The sequence below is a fragment of the Eriocheir sinensis genome, unplaced genomic scaffold, assembly GCF_024679095.1.
Source record: "Eriocheir sinensis breed Jianghai 21 unplaced genomic scaffold, ASM2467909v1 Scaffold1282, whole genome shotgun sequence".
Taxonomy (NCBI): Eukaryota; Metazoa; Arthropoda; class Malacostraca; order Decapoda; family Varunidae; genus Eriocheir; species Eriocheir sinensis.
In genome coordinates, this window is record NW_026110609.1 from 43,574 (window position 1) to 62,353 (window position 18,780).

The 18,780-nt window shown below is 42.0% G+C and overlaps 1 protein-coding gene across 1 annotated transcript; it reads right to left on the reverse strand.

Annotated features, from left to right (window-relative positions):
- Positions 1-14,318: 14,318 nt before the first annotated feature.
- On the reverse strand, positions 14,319-17,954 carry LOC126989740 (uncharacterized). The gene is made up of 2 exons (XM_050848350.1): positions 14,792-17,954; positions 14,319-14,443 (listed from the first exon to the last, which is right to left on the reverse strand). The coding sequence occupies exon 1, from the start codon at positions 16,916-16,918 to the stop codon at positions 15,872-15,874; it is 1,047 nt and encodes a 348-aa protein (XP_050704307.1). The 5' UTR covers positions 16,919-17,954; the 3' UTR covers positions 14,319-14,443; positions 14,792-15,871.
- Positions 17,955-18,780: the final 826 nt, after the last annotated feature.

Consider the following 18,780-nt stretch of genomic DNA (forward strand, 5'->3'; position numbering starts at 1 on the left):
TTTGTTAGTGATAATTACCGCGCCATTGCAGACTACCACTTTCCATTACTCTGCGAGAGACTCTTACCACGCGCACGCTCCTTCCACCTCCTCCCTTTCCTCCTCATATACTGCCTGAATGCAGTCATCCTCAAAGAAATTCCCGGCTTTTCCTCCCGGGGCACGAAAAATATATACCTGAATGTTCTGCTTTTATACCTCTAACTCCCTCGGAATATGACTATGCCCTACAAGTGTTACTCTAATCATTTTCTCTGGTGTTATGAACACCGAGAGAAAAACAAAAGTAAATGCAAAGACTCAAAAAAAAATAAGACTGCAAAGCAATAGGGCGACCAGCAATCAATCAACAGAAAAAAAAAACAATAAAAAGATTAATTATACTGTCTAGTTAACTCTGCTTCAACAAGGGGGGGGGGGAATGGTTCACAGGGAAATCCCACCGCAAAAGCCACCATATGTAGCGTGGAAAATTTAGAGAAAGAATATTAAATTAAATAAATAAATAATTAATTAAAGCTACATCCCTTTTTATGACAACCACTAGGGTTATGATGGTATGTGGTAGCGTGGTAGTTGTCGAGCGCTGGTCCCGGATGTTAAGGCCTCAGGACAAGTGAACACTCGTTCCGAAGTTTGTGACCAGAAGGGCGTTACTTAATTATGGAAGGTGGGAGGATTTCCGTGGGAACCACTTTTTGAGACAGCATTAAGAAACTGGATGGTGATTATGTATTATGGAGGGGATGTGTGTATGGTTCAGTAATTTCCAATGAGCAGCGAAACAGGCTCCAAATGATAACTCAGTAAGGTTATATATAAATATGTATTTGGTCTATTTCCAAAGGTTAGCGAAGTCCTAATAAAAATATGAAAAAAAATGAATGACCGACAGGCTGTAGGCCTCTAAGCTAGCTAACTACCGGCACAAGGGAGATTTGGGGAATACTCAGAATGCTTAGCTCTAGTTGCTGGATGCGGAGGAGGAGGAGCTGCGTGAGTGTCGGGCTCGGCAGAGGACGTCCACGATGGGAATGGGCGGTCCTGGTGATGGACAGACGGGCGCCGCTTGATGTAGAGATGGAGCGGCTCGGGTGGTGTGGAGAGGCGGGCGCCCTTTGATGTAGGGAGCAGCTTGGGGCAGTGGTATTGGAGCCCCCAGGACAGTCGAGGGGCAGGTTACCCCGCCATACAAGTTCCCATCCTGTAGTCCGTCTCACCCCGCAGGCCGTGGGTGGTTTTTCGGGGGGGGCTGAGTGGAGAGGTGGACACCGCTCTCAACTCCAATTCCAACTCGCTGCCGTTCCTTGCTAGGGCTGCTGCTCGTCTCCTGCTAGCCCGCCTCACACAGTAGGCCGTGGGTGGTGTGTACGTTCTCCAAGCTTCTGGCTTGCTGCCGTGGTGCTCGTCTCCGGTCACCTCTCTCCCGCTTCTGGTTTTCTGCAGTGGTGCTTGCCTCCTCAAGTCTACCCCGCTTCTCGTGCTCTTCCTCCAGCGGTGCTAGTCTCCTCACTTCTCTCCCGCTTCTGGTCTCTTCCTCCTCCTCCTCGCTTACTCATCAGCTTCTCTCCTCCATCACGTGATCTTTTAACCCCGCATTACTGACTCTCTCCCTTCCGGAACATTCTTTTACAATCAAACCCCTACCTATCTAACTAACTAGTTACTCGTTTCTTGGAGGGGTTCGAGGCTCTGAGATGAGGGATTTCAGTAACTCGTTCATATATTCGCTCATTCGCTCGCCGTGTTATCTTCTCATAACCTTTTACGCACTTACATTCCTCAACTACCCATTCACTCTTTCACTCATTCACTCATTCACTCTCCCACTCGCTTCACTCTCCCACTCGCTCACACTTACTCACTCGGTCACTCACCGACTTACTCACATTCTCTCATTCATTCATGCACTCGCTTACACTTACTCTGTTACTCACTGACTTACTCACATTCTCTCGTTCATTCACATTCGGACCGTTACACGGCTCCCTCCTTCCTGAGACTGAAATCCCTTTCTCAAAGTCTCTAACCCATGGGTAACATGTCTAAAACATTCACATTTCTTCTCTCGCCAAATAAAACATTATTACATCATATATAAAACATCCTACTAAACATAAAAAGAAATACATTACTAGATTATTTAAGGGTCACAAAAAAATTGGTTTTCAATCGCGGCCAACCATATGTACTACATTATTCCATAATATAGGCACGAGTGCCTTGGGGTCTCATCAGGACCCGGCATCCTGGTAGGGTGTCAGGTGTGTACCTCCCACCTCCTCCTGGCATCCGGGGTTGCGTGGTAGGGCCTTTCCAGCCCCTTCTCCACACCTTCTGCAGGGAGCCCAGGTCGTCCCAGATATTCCTGGTGGGGTTGACGAGGTTCTTCTGGGTCCCCATGCTTCCTCGGGTTTCGCTGACCCTGGATGCGGGAGAGATTTCCCAGTGCCACTCTGCACTGCAACAAAGAGGGTTCATTACTGTCCTGCACCGCACAACTCTGTCCCAGGAGCCTACTTAAACTTCCTCTATTAGCCTTCGGGGCGGCCTTCTTTCCCTCGTGGGACGTTGTTCAACTTCGTCTTCATCACTATCGTCCACCGGTGGTACGAGTACTTCCTCCTGTTCGATGAGGATTTGTTCTTTTCCTACATATGGTTTTATTTTTTCGGCCGCACGTTGTATTTGTGTTCCATTGAAAACATTCTCTAGCACATATGCACTTCCATCCCTAAGTATTTCTTTAACTTTGTACGGACCTAACCACTTCACTCCCAACTTCCGCTGTACCGAGGACTCACCTTGTTCCTTTTTCACCCAGACCAAACTGTTAAGTTCTACCCTCTGATTAGTTCTCCCTCGATTAGCCTTGTCTCGCCACTTTTGTGCTCTCTCCCTATTAGTTTCTTTAACCACCTCATGCGCGATTTTTATGTCCGCGTCGTCATCGTCTTGTGGTAAGGGCGCACTTACACTTCGTGGCGCGTAACGAGAGAACATTAGGTAGAACGGTTGCTCCCCGGTGGTTTCGTGCACTGCCGCGTTTAAGACTGTCTGGCACTGCCCGAGATAGTTTGGCCACCGGTGGGGGTGTCCTCGGCACAACGTAGCTAGGACTGATTTCATTGTTCTGTGCATCCGTTCTGAGATAGAGTTGCCTTGGGGATGGTAAGGAGTGCTGAACACCAACTGGGTGCCCATTCTGGTACATAGGTCTTTGACAATGGTTGCGTGGAACTCGCCGCGCATTGTCCGTTAAGAGCACTTTCGGTGCCCCAAAATCTCCCATGTACGTTTGCAAACCCTTCACTACCTCCTCCGCTAACCTTGATCTCATCTTTATAAATTTTACATACCTAGAGTAGTGATCTATAAGCGTCAGGACATATCGATGTCCGCTGTTGCTCGTGTGCATATCTGTGATGTCCATACTAATTCTCTCAAGGGGTTTATTACATGGTGGAAGCTCTTGCCATTGCATTTGAAGGCCCCTAGCAGTTTTGAGTTGCTGACAAGTTACACATTCTTTAATATGTTTTCTCATATCTGCTCTCAAGTTGGGCCAGTAAAAATAGTCTTCTGCCTTGAGGGCAGATTTGAGAAAACCTAAATGACCCGACTCTCTCTCATGTGCAAAACTTAGAGCCTGCCGCCTTAATTCATTTGGTATTACCAGGGTGTACAATATGGTGTTGTCTTTCTTCCTGCGGGTGGAGTATAATATTTCATCCTCGATGTTAAATTGTGCGAGGGTCGCTCTAGGGTATTTTGAGCGTGGGATACATCCTCCCTCTAAATACTGTCTCATCTCCCTCCACCTTGGTTCCTGCATTTGCAGCTGGCTAAACTCTTCTCTTGTTTTCCCCAGAAATAACTCACTTTGGCCGCCCCAAGGTCTTATAGGTCTTACTGGGCGACTTAATTGGTCAGCCACTAAGTTCATTTTCCCTGATTTGTAATCAATTGAAAAATGGTAGTCCCTCATTTCTAAAATCCACCGATTCATGCGGGGTGATTTAGTTTTTTGCCTAAAGATGGAGACTAGCGGTTGGTGATCTGTCCGCACAAATACTTTCGTGCCCCACAGGAAATGGTGGAACTGGCGACATGCCAATACTATAGCTAAGGCTTCCCTGTCGGTGGTTGAATACCTCATTTCTGCCGGGCGAAGTTTTTGGAAAAATAACCGATGACCCTGGGTAAATTATTATCATCGATTTGCATTAGCACAGCACCCACATGGGTGAGGCTGGCATCTGTTTCTAGGATGAAGCTTCTTGACATATCTGCCCGTCCTAGGATGGGGGCTGCTACTAATTTCCCTTTCAGAGTCTCGAAAGCCTGCTGACACTCTGTTGACCATTCGAATTGTAATCCCTTTTGGGTTAAGTTAGTTAAGGGGGCGGCTAGTTTCGAGAATTGCCCAATGTGTCTTCTGTAAAATGAACACATTCCCAGGAATCTGCGGGTTTCTTTAACGGTTGTTGGGGCTTTCATTTTCTCAATTGCTTCGATGTTTTTAGGGTCCGGTCGATATCCTTCCCGAGAGACTACATGCCCTAAGAATTTGACTTCCTTTTGCCCAATGTTACATTTTGATAGGTTTAACTTGATTCCTACCCCTCCCATGTGCTCGAAGGTCTCATGGAGTCTACTGAGAAGGGTATTAAAGTCAGGTGCACTTATGATCACGTCGTCTAAGTAAGTCTTTATCCATTCCGCCCTTAAGAGGGGTGCAAGGGCGGTTTGTAGCTGTCTACTAAAAATAGCTGGGGAACAAGACAATCCAAAGGGTAACCTTTTAAATCGGTATAGATTAATCCCCTCAGTAAATGTGGTTAAATCCCGGCTTGGTTCATCTAAAAGCACTTGATAGTATGCATCTTGCATATCTAAGGTGGCATAGTATTGCTGTCCCGACACTCTCTCTACTAGTTCCTCAAGTTTTGGTAGAGGGTGTATGTCTACTGCTAAATGGGTGTTAACCTTGCGGTAATCTAGGCACATTCTTTTCTCGCCGGACGGTTTACTAACCAGAACTATTGGTGACAACCAGGCGGCAGTAGATGGTTCTATTATGTCTCTCTGCGCTAGGTCCTCTATAATCTCTGCTATTAGCTCCTTTGCTTTTTCTGGGTATCTATAAATGGGGGCCCTGCATGGTACGGGATTCTCGACATTAATGTGGGCTGGGGGCGCTGTTATCAAGCCTAACTCATTTTTGTCTACCATAAATAACAACTCGTGGCGCCGTATTATTTGGAATAATTTCTGTTTCTGCTCTTCATCTAAGTGAGTCCAATCTCTTTCGCTTAATATGGTGTTTAATTTGTCTCCTCTGGACATTTTCCCTGGGACCGCGTCATTTTCGGGCCCCATCGACTCACTGATCGTGGTTTTTAAGCATTTTGCCTCCGGAAACTCTTCAAGGTTACTGTTGATTATTTCATAACGTGCCAGGAATACCCCTTGATGTAGTGTTAGGTCTAATTTACTATTGTTGATCATTGGGAGGAAGATGGTTTTTTCCTCGGTTACCTCCGTAATGAGAGGCAACCCTCCTTGCACGTTCTTATGTTCCGGGTCAACCACCAGGGTAGTACCAGGTGCTTCATCCACTTTGATTTCCCTCATAGCAGCACTGAAAGGTGGTAATTTTAATTTTGCTCTTAGTCTCACGAAGGCTTTGGCCGGAGAAGATTTGTGGGTGGCAATGGATTGGATCTTTATGTGCGTCACCTTCCCGTAGCGATGTTCATGATATTTAAGTGGGTAGGTGACATTATTCCAGGTAATTCTCTTGTTTCGGTGGTCAAGGGTTAGGGTTATTCTTCCCAGGGCATTCATGCCCAACAACAAGGCTGGTTCTAAGTAATTATCGGGTACGATGGCTAGGGGTACCTCTAAAGGTTGGTTGTCACCGACTATGATGGAAGTAGTGGTTTGCCCTAGGATTCTGAGTTTCTTCCCTGTGATACCCTGTAATTGCGGGATGGTTTTTCCTGTAACTACCTTGAGATTGAGTTGTTGCACCACACTCTCTTTGATTAGTGACATTTCGCTACCAGTGTCGAGCAGGGCCTCTAGCATATGGCTTTTGATGTTGACTGTGATTATTGGGGACCTAGCTTGCGCCAGTCACCGTGTCTGAAAGGTCTTCCTCCCTGGACAACCAGGGTACCCTCTTCGGCAGTTCATCCTCAAACAATCAAAACACGAACCGGGAAGCGGATTCTTAAAACATGACTGCACGTCGTGTGTTGTGGACCTACAATACGGGCAGTACACGGATGTCGTCCTTCTCTCTCGAGGTTGTTTCTTTTGCTCTTCCCACCGCTCTAGTCTGCGCTCGATTCGATCGAGATAGGAGGCTAAGGCGGTAGGTTCGGCCAAGGATTCAGCCTTCGGGGATGTTACTGGTGATGCTCCCGTGCCTGATGCACCAGCTGGAGGAGCGTCGTCCTTCACCATAAAGACACTGTCCTTTTTTCTTGCTAGGGCTACTAGTCGTTCCACCTCTAGTTTTTCCATAAAGGTGTCGAGGGGCACGTGATTATCCATATATATTTCTAGCCTGTCTCTACTATCTCGAGGCATTCCCTTTAACAGCTTTGTTTTTATCAACTTTTCCCTCTTTGGCACTTCTCCTGGATTTGATTTTACCTCTAGGAGTGCGAATTTACACTTAAGTTGGGTGACAAATTCGGTCGCATCGTCCTCGTATGAATATTTTAGATCATTTAAGGCGTCGAATACCTTTCCTTTACTCTGATCCGTTAGTTCTTTGATCAGTGATGTCTTGAATTCTTCCCAGTCCACCACGGGGCCATGCTTCAGAGTGCTTTGAATGTAAACTGCTAATTCGGCGTCTACCCGACTCAAAGCTATTCTTTTTCGATCTTCCCCCCGTGGGGTGCATTGTTCTATCTGGGAAAGGAATACCTCTAATCTGCCTCCTCCTTCTACTCCCTTCAAGTGTCTTCTCTCGAGGACGGGTATGTCCCTTGGTTTAAGTAGTGGTTTGGTAGGCGAGTCTTCTTGGCTTCTACGTAATCGGTCCACTAATTCTAACATTGATGTTTTTAGAAAATCTACTTCTTCCTCGAGTTCCTCCATTTTCACGGTGTCACCCGCTTGTGGCTCTTTCTTTGACTGTGTTTGTGCCCTAGGGTCTTCCTGGTCAGTGTCAGTACGCTGTTGGTCTGGGCAGTGTTCACTTTCCCATGGACCCAGCAAGTCAGCTATCTCTACCTTTATAGTTTCCTCCATTGTGTCAAAATTTCCTATGTTCCCTCAGTATCAATATTTACCGTTTACTCTACTAAAGAGAAGAGAACAATCAAAGCAAACTAATAAAACAAATATATAAAACCCATAAACTCAAACGAAACTACCTTCGAACACATAAGCAAGGGAGGTTAATCACTTGTTTGTTAGTGATAATTACCGCGCCATTGCAGACTACCACTTTCCATTACTCTGCGAGAGACTCTTACCACGCGCACGCTCCTTCCACCTCCTCCCTTTCCTCCTCATATACTGCCTGAATGCAGTCATCCTCAAAGAAATTCCCGGCTTTTCCTCCCGGGGCACGAAAAATATCTACCTGAATGTTCTGCTTTTCTACCTCCAATTCCCTTGGAATATGACTATGCCCTACAAGTGCTACTCTAAACATGTTCTCTGGTGTTATGAACACCGAGAGAGAAAAACAAGTAAATGCAAAGACACACAAAAAAAAATGTTAAGACTGCAAAGCAATAGGGCGGCCAACAATCAATCAACAGAAAAAAAAACAATAAAAAGATTAATTATACTGTCTAGTTAACTCTGCTTCAACAAGGGGGGGGGGGGGGGGAATGGTTCACAGGGAAATCCCACCGCAAAAGCCACCATATGTAGCGTGGAAAATTTAGAGAAAGAATATTAAATTAAATAAATAAATAATTAATTAAAGCTACATCCCTTTTTATGACAACCACTAGGGTTATGATGGTATGTGGTAGCGTGGTAGTTGTCGAGCGCTGGTCCCGGATGTTAAGGCCTCAGGACAAGTGAACACTCGTTCCGAAGTTTGTGACCAGAAGGGCGTTACTTAATTATGGAAGGTGGGAGGATTTCCGTGGGAACCACTTTTTGAGACAGCATTAAGAAACTGGATGGTGATTATGTATTATGGAGGGGATGTGTGTATGGTTCAGTAATTTCCAATGAGCAGCGAAACAGGCTCCAAATGATAACTCAGTAAGGTTATATATAAATATGTATTTTGATCAATTTCCAAAGGTTAGCGAAGTCCTAATAAAAATATGAAAAAAAATGAATGACCGACAGGCTATAGGCCTCTAAGCTAGCTAACTACCGGCACAAGGGAGATTTGGGGAATACTCAGAATGCTTAGCTCTAGTTGCTGGATGCGGAGGAGGAGGAGCTGCGTGAGTGTCGGGCTCGGCAGAGGACGTCCACGATGGGAATGGGCGGTCCTGGTGATGGACAGACGGGCGCCGCTTGATGTAGAGATGGAGCGGCTCGGGTGGTGTGGAGAGGCGGGCGCCCTTTGATGTAGGGAGCAGCTTGGGGCAGTGGTATTGGAGCCCCCAGGACAGTCGAGGGGCAGGTTACCCCGCCATACAAGTTCCCATCCTGTAGTCCGTCTCACCCCGCAGGCCGTGGGTGGTTTTTCGGGGGGGGCTGAGTGGAGAGGTGGACACCGCTCTCAACTCCAACTCCAACTCGCTGCCGTTCCTTGCTAGGGCTGCTGCTCGTCTCCTGCTAGCCCGCCTCACACAGTAGGCCGTGGGTGGTGTGTACGTTCTCCAAGCTTCTGGCTTGCTGCCGTGGTGCTCGTCTCCGGTCACCTCTCCCGCTTCTGGTTTTCTGCAGTGGTGCTTGCCTCCTCAAGTCTACCCCGCTTCTCGTGCTCTTCCTCCAGCGGTGCTAGTCTCCTCACTTCTCTCCCGCTTCTGGTCTCTTCCTCCTCCTCCTCGCTTACTCATCAGCTTCTCTCCTCCATCACGTGATCTTTTAACCCCGCATTACTGACTCTCTCCCTTCCGGAACATTCTTTTACAATCAAACCCCTACCTATCTAACTAACTAGTTACTCGTTTCTTGGAGGGGTTCGAGGCTCTGAGATGAGGGATTTCAGTAACTCGTTCATATATTCGCTCATTCGCTCGCCGTGTTATCTTCTCATAACCTTTTACGCACTTACATTCCTCAACTACCCATTCACTCTTTCACTCATTCACTCATTCACTCTCCCACTCGTTTCACTCATTCACTCTCCCACTCGCTCACACTTACTCACTCGGTCACTCACCGACTTACTCACATTCTCTCATTCATTCATGCACTCGCTTACACTTACTCTGTTACTCACTGACTTACTCACATTCTCTCGTTCATTCACATTCGGACCGTTACAGAGATCCCAGATTTTCTTGTGACAGTGACACTCTTTACCGGGGAGGGGGCCGGGGCACGGGCCGGGGAGGAGGTAAGCAGCAGCGAGGCAGCGCTTGTGTTGATATTTTAGTCGTGTGCAGTGTGCACAGATCATCATTTAATAATTAAATTTGCTCTGTGTACTCTAAAACCTATATCTAATGCTAAAAAATCATAAATAAGTTATCATGATGAACTTCGTTATGTTTACGAGGGAGCTGGGGCTCTCGTTAAGTTAACCACGCTGTGACGTCATAGTTTAGCTTCTTGGATGCCATTAACGAATGTTTTCATCGGTATCACGGTTAACGAGATCGCTAACGCTTCTTGGATCTAGGCCCTGACCTGTGTATTATGCCTTGATAAGAAGTTGGAAAGTTTCGTAGTCTGCGCAACATCAGTGATCATGTGCCGGACCAAAGAAACCAATAACTGCAATCAAAGACAAGGATGGAGGGAAGCATATAAAAAGTGAGGAAGTCCGTAAGTGTTGGAAAGATCACTTTTCCGAGCATCTTAACAAAGAATTCCCATACGAAGGAGCATTAGATGACATTTACTTCCCAGCAAACAAAAACAGAGCGGCCCTCCGCAGGCTTTCCGTATGTCAAACCAGCGGCCCTCCATAGGGTGTTGACGGAGGCCTGCTGCCAGTCTTGCTCATCGGTTCTCCGGAGGGCTGCTTACGGAGGGCCAACGTGGTAATTACTGCCATAACCCGCTTATAACTGAATGGTCCAAAAACACTAAAAAGGTTCAATTCAAACAAAATATGTAGGAACTATCAGAATATATATTAATTCATAGCATTCTCCATACATATGAACTCAACAATGTTTTTGATAACTTGGAACTAAGGGCCGTATTACAAGTCAAACCCGAGAAGTTTCGGGTCCCTACAAAGGTCGGTTTAGGGGCCGTACTACAAGTCCAATCTGAGAAATTTCAGGTCCCTACAGAATTTGGGATGAATAACTCTGTGGGGACCAGAATCTTCTCGGATGGGACTTGTAATACGGCCCTAAACGACCTTTGTAGGGACCAGAAACTTCTCGGGTTTGACTTGTAATACGGCCCTAAAGCATAGCTTTGTTGTACAAAATAATTATGAACCTGTCACTTGTGTATATTGAGTTATAACTGTATATATATAGATATATATATATATATATATATATATATATATATATATATATATATATATATATATATATATATATATATATATATATATATATATATATATATATATATATATATATATATATATATATATATATATATATATATATATATATATATATATATATATATATATATATATATATATATATATATATATATATATATATATATATATATATATATATATATATATATATATATATATATATATATATATATATATATATATATATATATATATATATATATATATATAGATATATATATATATATATATATATATATATATATATATATATATATAGTACATAATGCAGCTCAAAGAAATATGTTTGACTGGAGCACAAGTTAATGATGCCAGAATAATACAGAAGTAAATCAAATAAAATACAATTCTGTGATAATACAAGACCTACTTACCCTACTGTATTACAAGTACGTCAGATGTAGAGAAATTTGTCAACCTATTTACAGTATTTAGGGTAAATGTTACCTTTACAAGGGAGGTGGCCCTCTCATGCCAGACACTTGACACAGCTTTGTAGCCCAGAAAAAAAAAAGTTTTTAAGTCCAACATCTATGTGTACAGGGGATTAAAAATTCCCTATCTATCTATCTAGAAAGTTGAGTATTATTCTTAAACATCAGGTCACCACAAAATCAGCTTAAACATACAATTGCAAAAAATATTATCACAGGAAATTTTGTTTCCAAACTCTCGGCAACTGAGTGGCTCCTGCAGAGTTACAGTTCTGACTAGGGCAAGGTACATGTCATTCATTAATCTACATATGTAAGTAACTCAACATGATGCAGGTAATGCTTCTTATATAATGTCTGACATCAAAGCAGAAACTTGTCCTTTTAGATATTTTTAAGCTAAATTTGGAACAAAACATATGTTCTTGTACAAAAAAAACTCCTGAACATGATGGTACCCTCAGATTTCAGACAAAATACAATGTAAGAAAGGAAAAGGAAGGTTTTGTGGTCATTATGCACATCACTGTGGGTGAGAGAGAGAGGCAGGTGTCCGGTTGGTCAGTGTGGTCTCCCTCCCTCCCTCTTACATACAGTGACATGTTCTTATTGGCTTGGGTAGGAATCAGGAAGTGAATAGACTATAGTCTACTTGTACTAATGACTGAGGTATTTCATGTATTCACACAGGTATGTAGGTGAGGTAGTAGAAATTGCAAACATTTCCAAAGTTCAGTTATTAACAGGATATCTGTGTTATGTGCTGCACGCATAACACTCACGGTTGCGACCAGGCAAAGCCTCAGTATTATTTCTGTGTGTTCACACTGTTTTTAGTGGTCTGGAGCACTTCGATCTCTCCTTCGTCGCCCTCCATCACGGTCTCTGACTGTGCGGAACCATTCTTTCATAATGATTTCGACAGAGGCTGCTGTTGAATGCCTATAGTCTGGATGCTTGCGCACACTTTCTGTCAAAATAATTATTTTCATTAGTTCCTATTTACCCCCTTATTAAGTAATAAGTATAGTCAGTTTCTGAAACCTGGAGGATTTGGTTCCCTGACCTACACTTACTTTTGGACTACCATCTTAACAAGGCTTATATAGTAATAACAGTAAATAAATATTACTGATATATCACATGAAAGAAACAGCACTCAGATTTATTCCTTGAGTATTGAGATGACTACAAGTGAGGCAATAGTGACAAATATGGGTGTGGAACAGGTAGAAAGCGAGTGTATAAACAGAGAAGTTGATAAAGAGGAGGTAGAGAAATCTAAAGTGTGTTAAATATGCAGATATAGATGAGAACTGTGTCAAGGTGGGAGGGTGTGAGTAATGAGTGTGTATGAAAGGTGTGGTATGGGAACCCATGCAGGTGGAGTGTAGTGTGGGGTGGTGGAATGAGTGAAGAGGAATACATTGAGGCGGTTTGGCCATGTTGAAAGGATGAAGCGTGATGGGTTTGTAAAAAAGGTGTATGTAAGTGAAATTCAGGGTCGTAATAGGAGAGGAAGGCCACTTGAAGATGGGTGGATAGGGTGAAGGAGAACATGTGTGAGAGAACTGCTGGTGGATGAGGAGGACTGGAGCAAGCAAGGAGGGAGTGTATGGACAGGGAGAGGTGGAGGCTTTTCTGCCGTGGCCACCCCCTAGGGGGAAGGCTAGGCGTTAGAGAATAGAATAGATAGATAGATTCAAGCAAATTTGATTACTATACTTACTGACAATGGTGTCCTTCAACTTCAAGATGCCAAAGCTCTGTTTCTCTCCTTTGCCACACCAGTTGTACTGCATAGCCAAGGAGTTTGTCACAGCATACCTAAGAATGCGCCTCACTGTGTCTTGGAGGTTAGCACCCCCTATCACAAAAATGTGCAATCTGATATGGTGAAGAAAAATCTTATACCTAACCTAACACAATCATTCACAAATAGTCATCACTCCTATGTTCACCAAAAACTAGTTTAAAGTAAATAATATGTACACTCAGATTATAGTTTAAAATAATATGTACATTCAGATTACATCCCACTCTTCAGAACCTCAAGAAAACTCCTTGTTTAGCTCCATATTCACCCTTTAAAATCCTTCCTTCCCATGCAAGGATAATTATTTTTTATTTTATTTTTACATCTAGGGGAGGGTGGCCGAGGACATAAAAATAAAGTGTAAAGGATGAAATATTGAGGGGAAGTACAAAGTCTTGTGCTGCAGGAGGGAAGGGAGGCATGCAGTTAGCAAGTTCAGAAGAGCAGTAACCATGGAAATAACAGTAGAAAATAGAGAGATGCAACATTGTGATGGTGATTGAGAGATTGAAAACAGTGAGTAAGAGGAGGGGAGTTGATGAGGCAAAAAGCTTTTGACTCCTCCCTAATTTACTTACAACTTTCTTCTCTTCACTGGGATCAAGCAGCTTGGATTCAAGTGAAGCAATATCATTTCTGTCATTCAAAGGGAAATGTATTCCCTCCAGCATCCCCTGATCCTGCTCTTCAACGGAGGAGTTTCTTAGCAGTCTGTTAATTTTCACATTGAGGGACTCGAGGATAGTGCAGAGCTCCTCCAACACCATCAAGATCCTGGTCTCACGAGCTGTAAATGCAATGCATGTTACCTACATATGTATATATCTAATTATATTACATAAAACAAAAATAATAAGTATACAATCACAAATGGTTGCATATACTATTAAAAACTATTAGTACCGTACAGATTTTCCCTGACATCAACTTGAAAAAAGCTACAATATAGTAAATATGTACATTGTCATTTAGAGGTGCCCATACAGAATTCAATGTCCATTTATGTTTTTACCTATTATGCTTTCATTTGGAGACGGAGGCTGTGGCTCAACCAGATTTGATGTAGAAGGGGTTTCATGTGGAGATGTAAATTTTGCTGATGCCAGGCTTGGTGCAGACATCTTGGGTGGAGCTGGTCTTGCTTTTGTTGTCTTTCTACTGATGTCTTCATCACTGTCACTGCTTGAAGTATAAACAGATTTTCTAGTCTCAGAGCTTTCAGAGCTACTGTACCTTCTTGGATGCCTGGAAATTCATATAATTGATGCAGATAATGATGAAGAGTCTGACCTACGTAGTGTAAGGAACCCTTTCATTAATTACATGCCACACCTCAACCATATACATCATCAAAGTATTCAAGGCATTTCATATTTTACTGTACGTACTTTCGTTTTCTCTTTGAATAACACGGCCCCACACCTTCATCATCAAAATCAGTAAGTAGATCAGTCTGAAGATCTGAATGATACTCTGCTTCTTTCAGTTTCCCTCTTGCCTTCTCGTAAGAATCTGTATGAAAATAGAGAAGTCATGATTACCATTTCATCTACATGAAGTAACAGTGGGCTTGGAGAAACAGCAAGCAGCCATTATACATAGCTAAATCACAACCAAAAGTAAACATAATAATGGCTGAAGTATTTTCTTAAAAAAAAAAAAAATATATATATATATATAGATATATATAGATATATATATATATATATATATATATATATATATATATATATATATATATATATATATATATATATTTATTTATTTATTTATTTATTTTTTTTTTTTAATGAGCAGTGGGAATTTGCTTACAGTAGAATTGGTGTTCATTGAAAAAGTTCCAGATATGTGCATACTCACCTGATATGTACATGATCTTTATGGAATATTTCTTCCATTCAGATTTAGGTAATTCTTTGCTTACAACTGCATTGTTTATTCGAGTTGTGGATAAGTAATTTGGCCAAACTGCTTCATCTCTGCCCTCTAACCATGTTGATGGAATGACGGCAACATCTTGTGTATCACTGAATTCCACCACGTAAAACATCTCACCAATCCGCTGCAAATAAAAACACAAAGCCAGAACGTATTTGGACTACAGTATAATATGTACAAATTTTGAGAATTTTTAATAATAATGATGTACTGACTAAATGTTATTACATATTGTATAAAATCTTAATTACCTAAACCTACAAACCAGTAGACTCAGAGTACTGTATATACCGGTACATACCATACTACTTAAATATACAAATTAATTTCCTGAAATTATATTAAATATGCATATTCTGATACTGCAATCATTACATGAATGTCTTAGACTTCTTTAGATTTTCAGACTGAGCAGCAAGCAGAATGTGCCTTCATGAGATAAGTTACTTACAACAAATTGGTGGACTTTAAACCACCTGAAATTTTAGGCAATGATTTATCTGAAATATTTGAAAGGATGCAAGCAACTTTACCAGAAACTAGTTTGATGTGCTCCCCCAACACATTAAAGAGTTACTGGAACCAGTTTACTGCATACAACAATGTCATCAACAATTATGTAAGAATAATCCCATACATAAGATAACTATAGGTCCTGCTTCATGCACTTTGCTTATCAGCCGTTAATTAGGTAAAGAGTTGAGAAAAATGTACGTTTAGTAAGTAGATAGTGCTATACACAAGAATATGACTCTTATCAGGGGTGGCACTTGCTTCCCCTTCAGCTTGCAGCACCTCATAATTATATAAACTCTAGCAATGTATGTGCTGATGCATACAATACTCTGATAGCCTAATAAACCAAAACATACCAATGAACTAATCAGGAAACATTGATGGCTTACTGTACTGTTCTTTAATTAAATGCAAACATCTTGATGTATAACATGGCACCTATACTAAGATCAAAATGCATGAAGTCACTTTTTTTTTAGCATTTAATTATGGTGTATTATACTGATGAATCAGTGGAATGATCACAAATTTATTCTTTTTATATGGCAGCATTACGTACTTTGTCAGTATTTCTGAAATTGGAGCAATATCAAAATTTCCTGATAGTTTTGACACCTTGTATATGTCTAAATCTGATGAACTAAGAGGATTTTGAAAGAAGCTAGTTACACTGTTGAAAGCTTCAAACAGAACCAGTGTTTCATTGCATGGTTTTCTAGTCAAAATGTTCCTTATCAAGCCTACATTTGATCCAACTTTCACACAATTATCTCCACAAGTTGCAGTGAATTTCATATTCCTATATGTGAACTTTTTGAATTGAAAAAAGTCACCAATGATTTCTGGCAATGGTCCATCTTCATGCGTATACTTTGGAATGCCATTTTGTTTGTCAGTATCAGTTTTCTTTACTGTAACTGGCTGAAAATTCTGTGTTTCATTTAATCTCCTGATTATCTGCTGAATTGGAGAATTGGGCTTCCTAATCATAGACTTAAATTTTCCTAAGAAATTTTCAAAGGGAAAGGCTGAGAAGTTATCAAGTGGTCCAAAATGTGCAACATCATCAGCTAGGTGTGACAGCCCATGTACATTATAAACTAGCATTTCTTCACTATATATCTTACCAAAATCCTTTACAAAGGTGCACAGTAACTCATGAGCATATTGGCAATGTGTGGTACTGTAAAAGGGGATTGATAGGCAATATATTGCAACAGAGATATCTAAGAAATTTTCATATTTGTCTGCAGGTAACTTGTTTTTCAAGACCACTGGCCCACTGTACAACAGAAATTGTCGGAATTCAGTTGCTTTCCATCTATCCATTTCTGCAAGTGATCTATATTTTCTTGTAAACTCAAATGGTAGAAATTTCCAGTATTTCAGCAAATCTTCTGATATACTATTAATTACATTTCTTCCAACTCTGCACCTATTTTGTACAGGTTCCTTAATCCAAAGCCCAAGTAATTTTCTTGTAACCCCAAGACAAACAAGGTGCATATAATCATATGGAAACTGGCTAATCATTTTAATTCCAAGATCTATTAATGGTGACTAGCATCGTGGTGCTCTTCTTGGATCATGGTATCAAAGTCGTCATCAGTCCGAGTGGGTGCATTAAGTGAAAGAAAAACTATTCTTCCCATTCAAGATCCTTTCTGTTTGCACTTTTCACAGCCATAATATGAATTATGTCCTTTAATTTGCTTAACAAATGACCTAGCAGGGGCATCACAAATAAAGCAGGCTATATTAACTCCCAGCTTCTTTTCCAGTCCTTCTATTTCTATCCCTTGCTCATCAATCACTTTCATTTCTGAAACGAAGTCTTTCAAAAATTCAACAATGTTTTCTGGTTTGCGATTCCCACAAAACAATCCAATAATGAAAGGGCTACTCAGAAGTGGGTTATTAATTCTTGCTAAAATTGGCCAGAATTGTATGTTTGAACTTTTGAACAAGGGAAGTCCATCAATATTTACTTGGAATGAAATAAATGTACAATCTTTCAGGGTATCCACACTTTCTGTAGTGGATAAAATCCTTACAAGAGATTTTTCAACACCAAAATGATGGTACGAGCCTCCGGATATCTCCTTAACATTACACTGGCTTGGTGTTTTAAGCAAAGTTCTGGCATCCGTTGGGATGTCTGGATGATAATTTTTTAGTACAGAAAGAAGGCTGCTTAATGCAGTTTGTGGAATTTGATGCTAACTGCCCATTCTGCAAGTTTGGGACACAACTGCTCTGCAACACTGTCATGAGTATCAGTTTCATATACATTAATATCGCCGTTGCTTTCTGAGCTATCAGAAAGCGGAGAGGAATAACAATCTCTGTCCAGACATGGATTTTGGGCTTCCTCAAAACCTACATCAGAGGTTCCTGCAGCTTCATAATGATCAAAACTCAACACTTCGCTTTCTGAACTGTGAGCACACGACTCAGATAACTGTTGGTTAGTGTCATACAAGTCAACATCTTGGTTTACTGAGGAATTTTGAAGGAAATCTAAATGTGCTGACATACGCAATTTCAGGAATTCTAGTCAGGACGGCCCCAAACCACGACGGCCCTCCGCGACGGCCCCCCAGGACGGCCCCAAATTCTAGTCAGGACGGCCCTCAACCACAACGGCCCTCTACGACGGCCTCCCAGGACGGCCCTTTGTTAGACAAACAATGGGGATTTAAAAAACAGTTAAATTTAAATATCCAATGAAAGCAGTAGCCTAAAACTAAAATATTCTTTTTACATCAAAAGTAGGCTCACATATGATTTATATAATTCTCTCAATTTCATACATAGGCCTAATCACAAACTGGGAGCAGTTAACCTGGAACACTTCTTGAGTAAGGATGATGTTGTCAGGGTTCCCTCTTCGTACTGCCTCCAGTAGCTTAAAATTCGTCCTTGGGTGGTCTGAGCACGTTTACGGTGATACTTTTTCAGTTTCTTCTCCTTCACAAGCTGGACCTGAAGAGGAACAAGGCAGCTCTCTGCATGAAGGAGGGGGATCAGTTTGTAGAGCTGGTGGGCTTGATTGCGGGCTTTCTCATTGATGCGACGGTGGTAACCCTCTGCATCATTATTTGTTCTTGTTGATTGGTTGAAGATGCACCATGAAGTTGGCGGCCACAGGTCTCCTTCAATCCACGTGTCTCGGATGTAGTCTAGAAGTGGAGCTACGGCTGGTGTCGATGGTTCATTGCTGAGCTGGTTGAAGGCTGCACGAATGTGTTCAACAGGAAGACATGGGAGAGCGAGGAGTTTCCTGACAAACTTCTGCATTGGACCGTTTTCACGGTATGCAACCGCCAGACCAAGGTCTTGAACCTTCCTAAAGATACACTGTGCCCAATGAAATAGGCATCCCTGGATGGTGG

Bases quoted from the DNA above. Each gene is read 5' to 3' on its own strand.
- LOC126989740 (XM_050848350.1), bottom strand. From the start codon at position 16,918: ATGATTAGCCAGTTTCCATATGATTATATGCACCTTGTTTGTCTTGGG.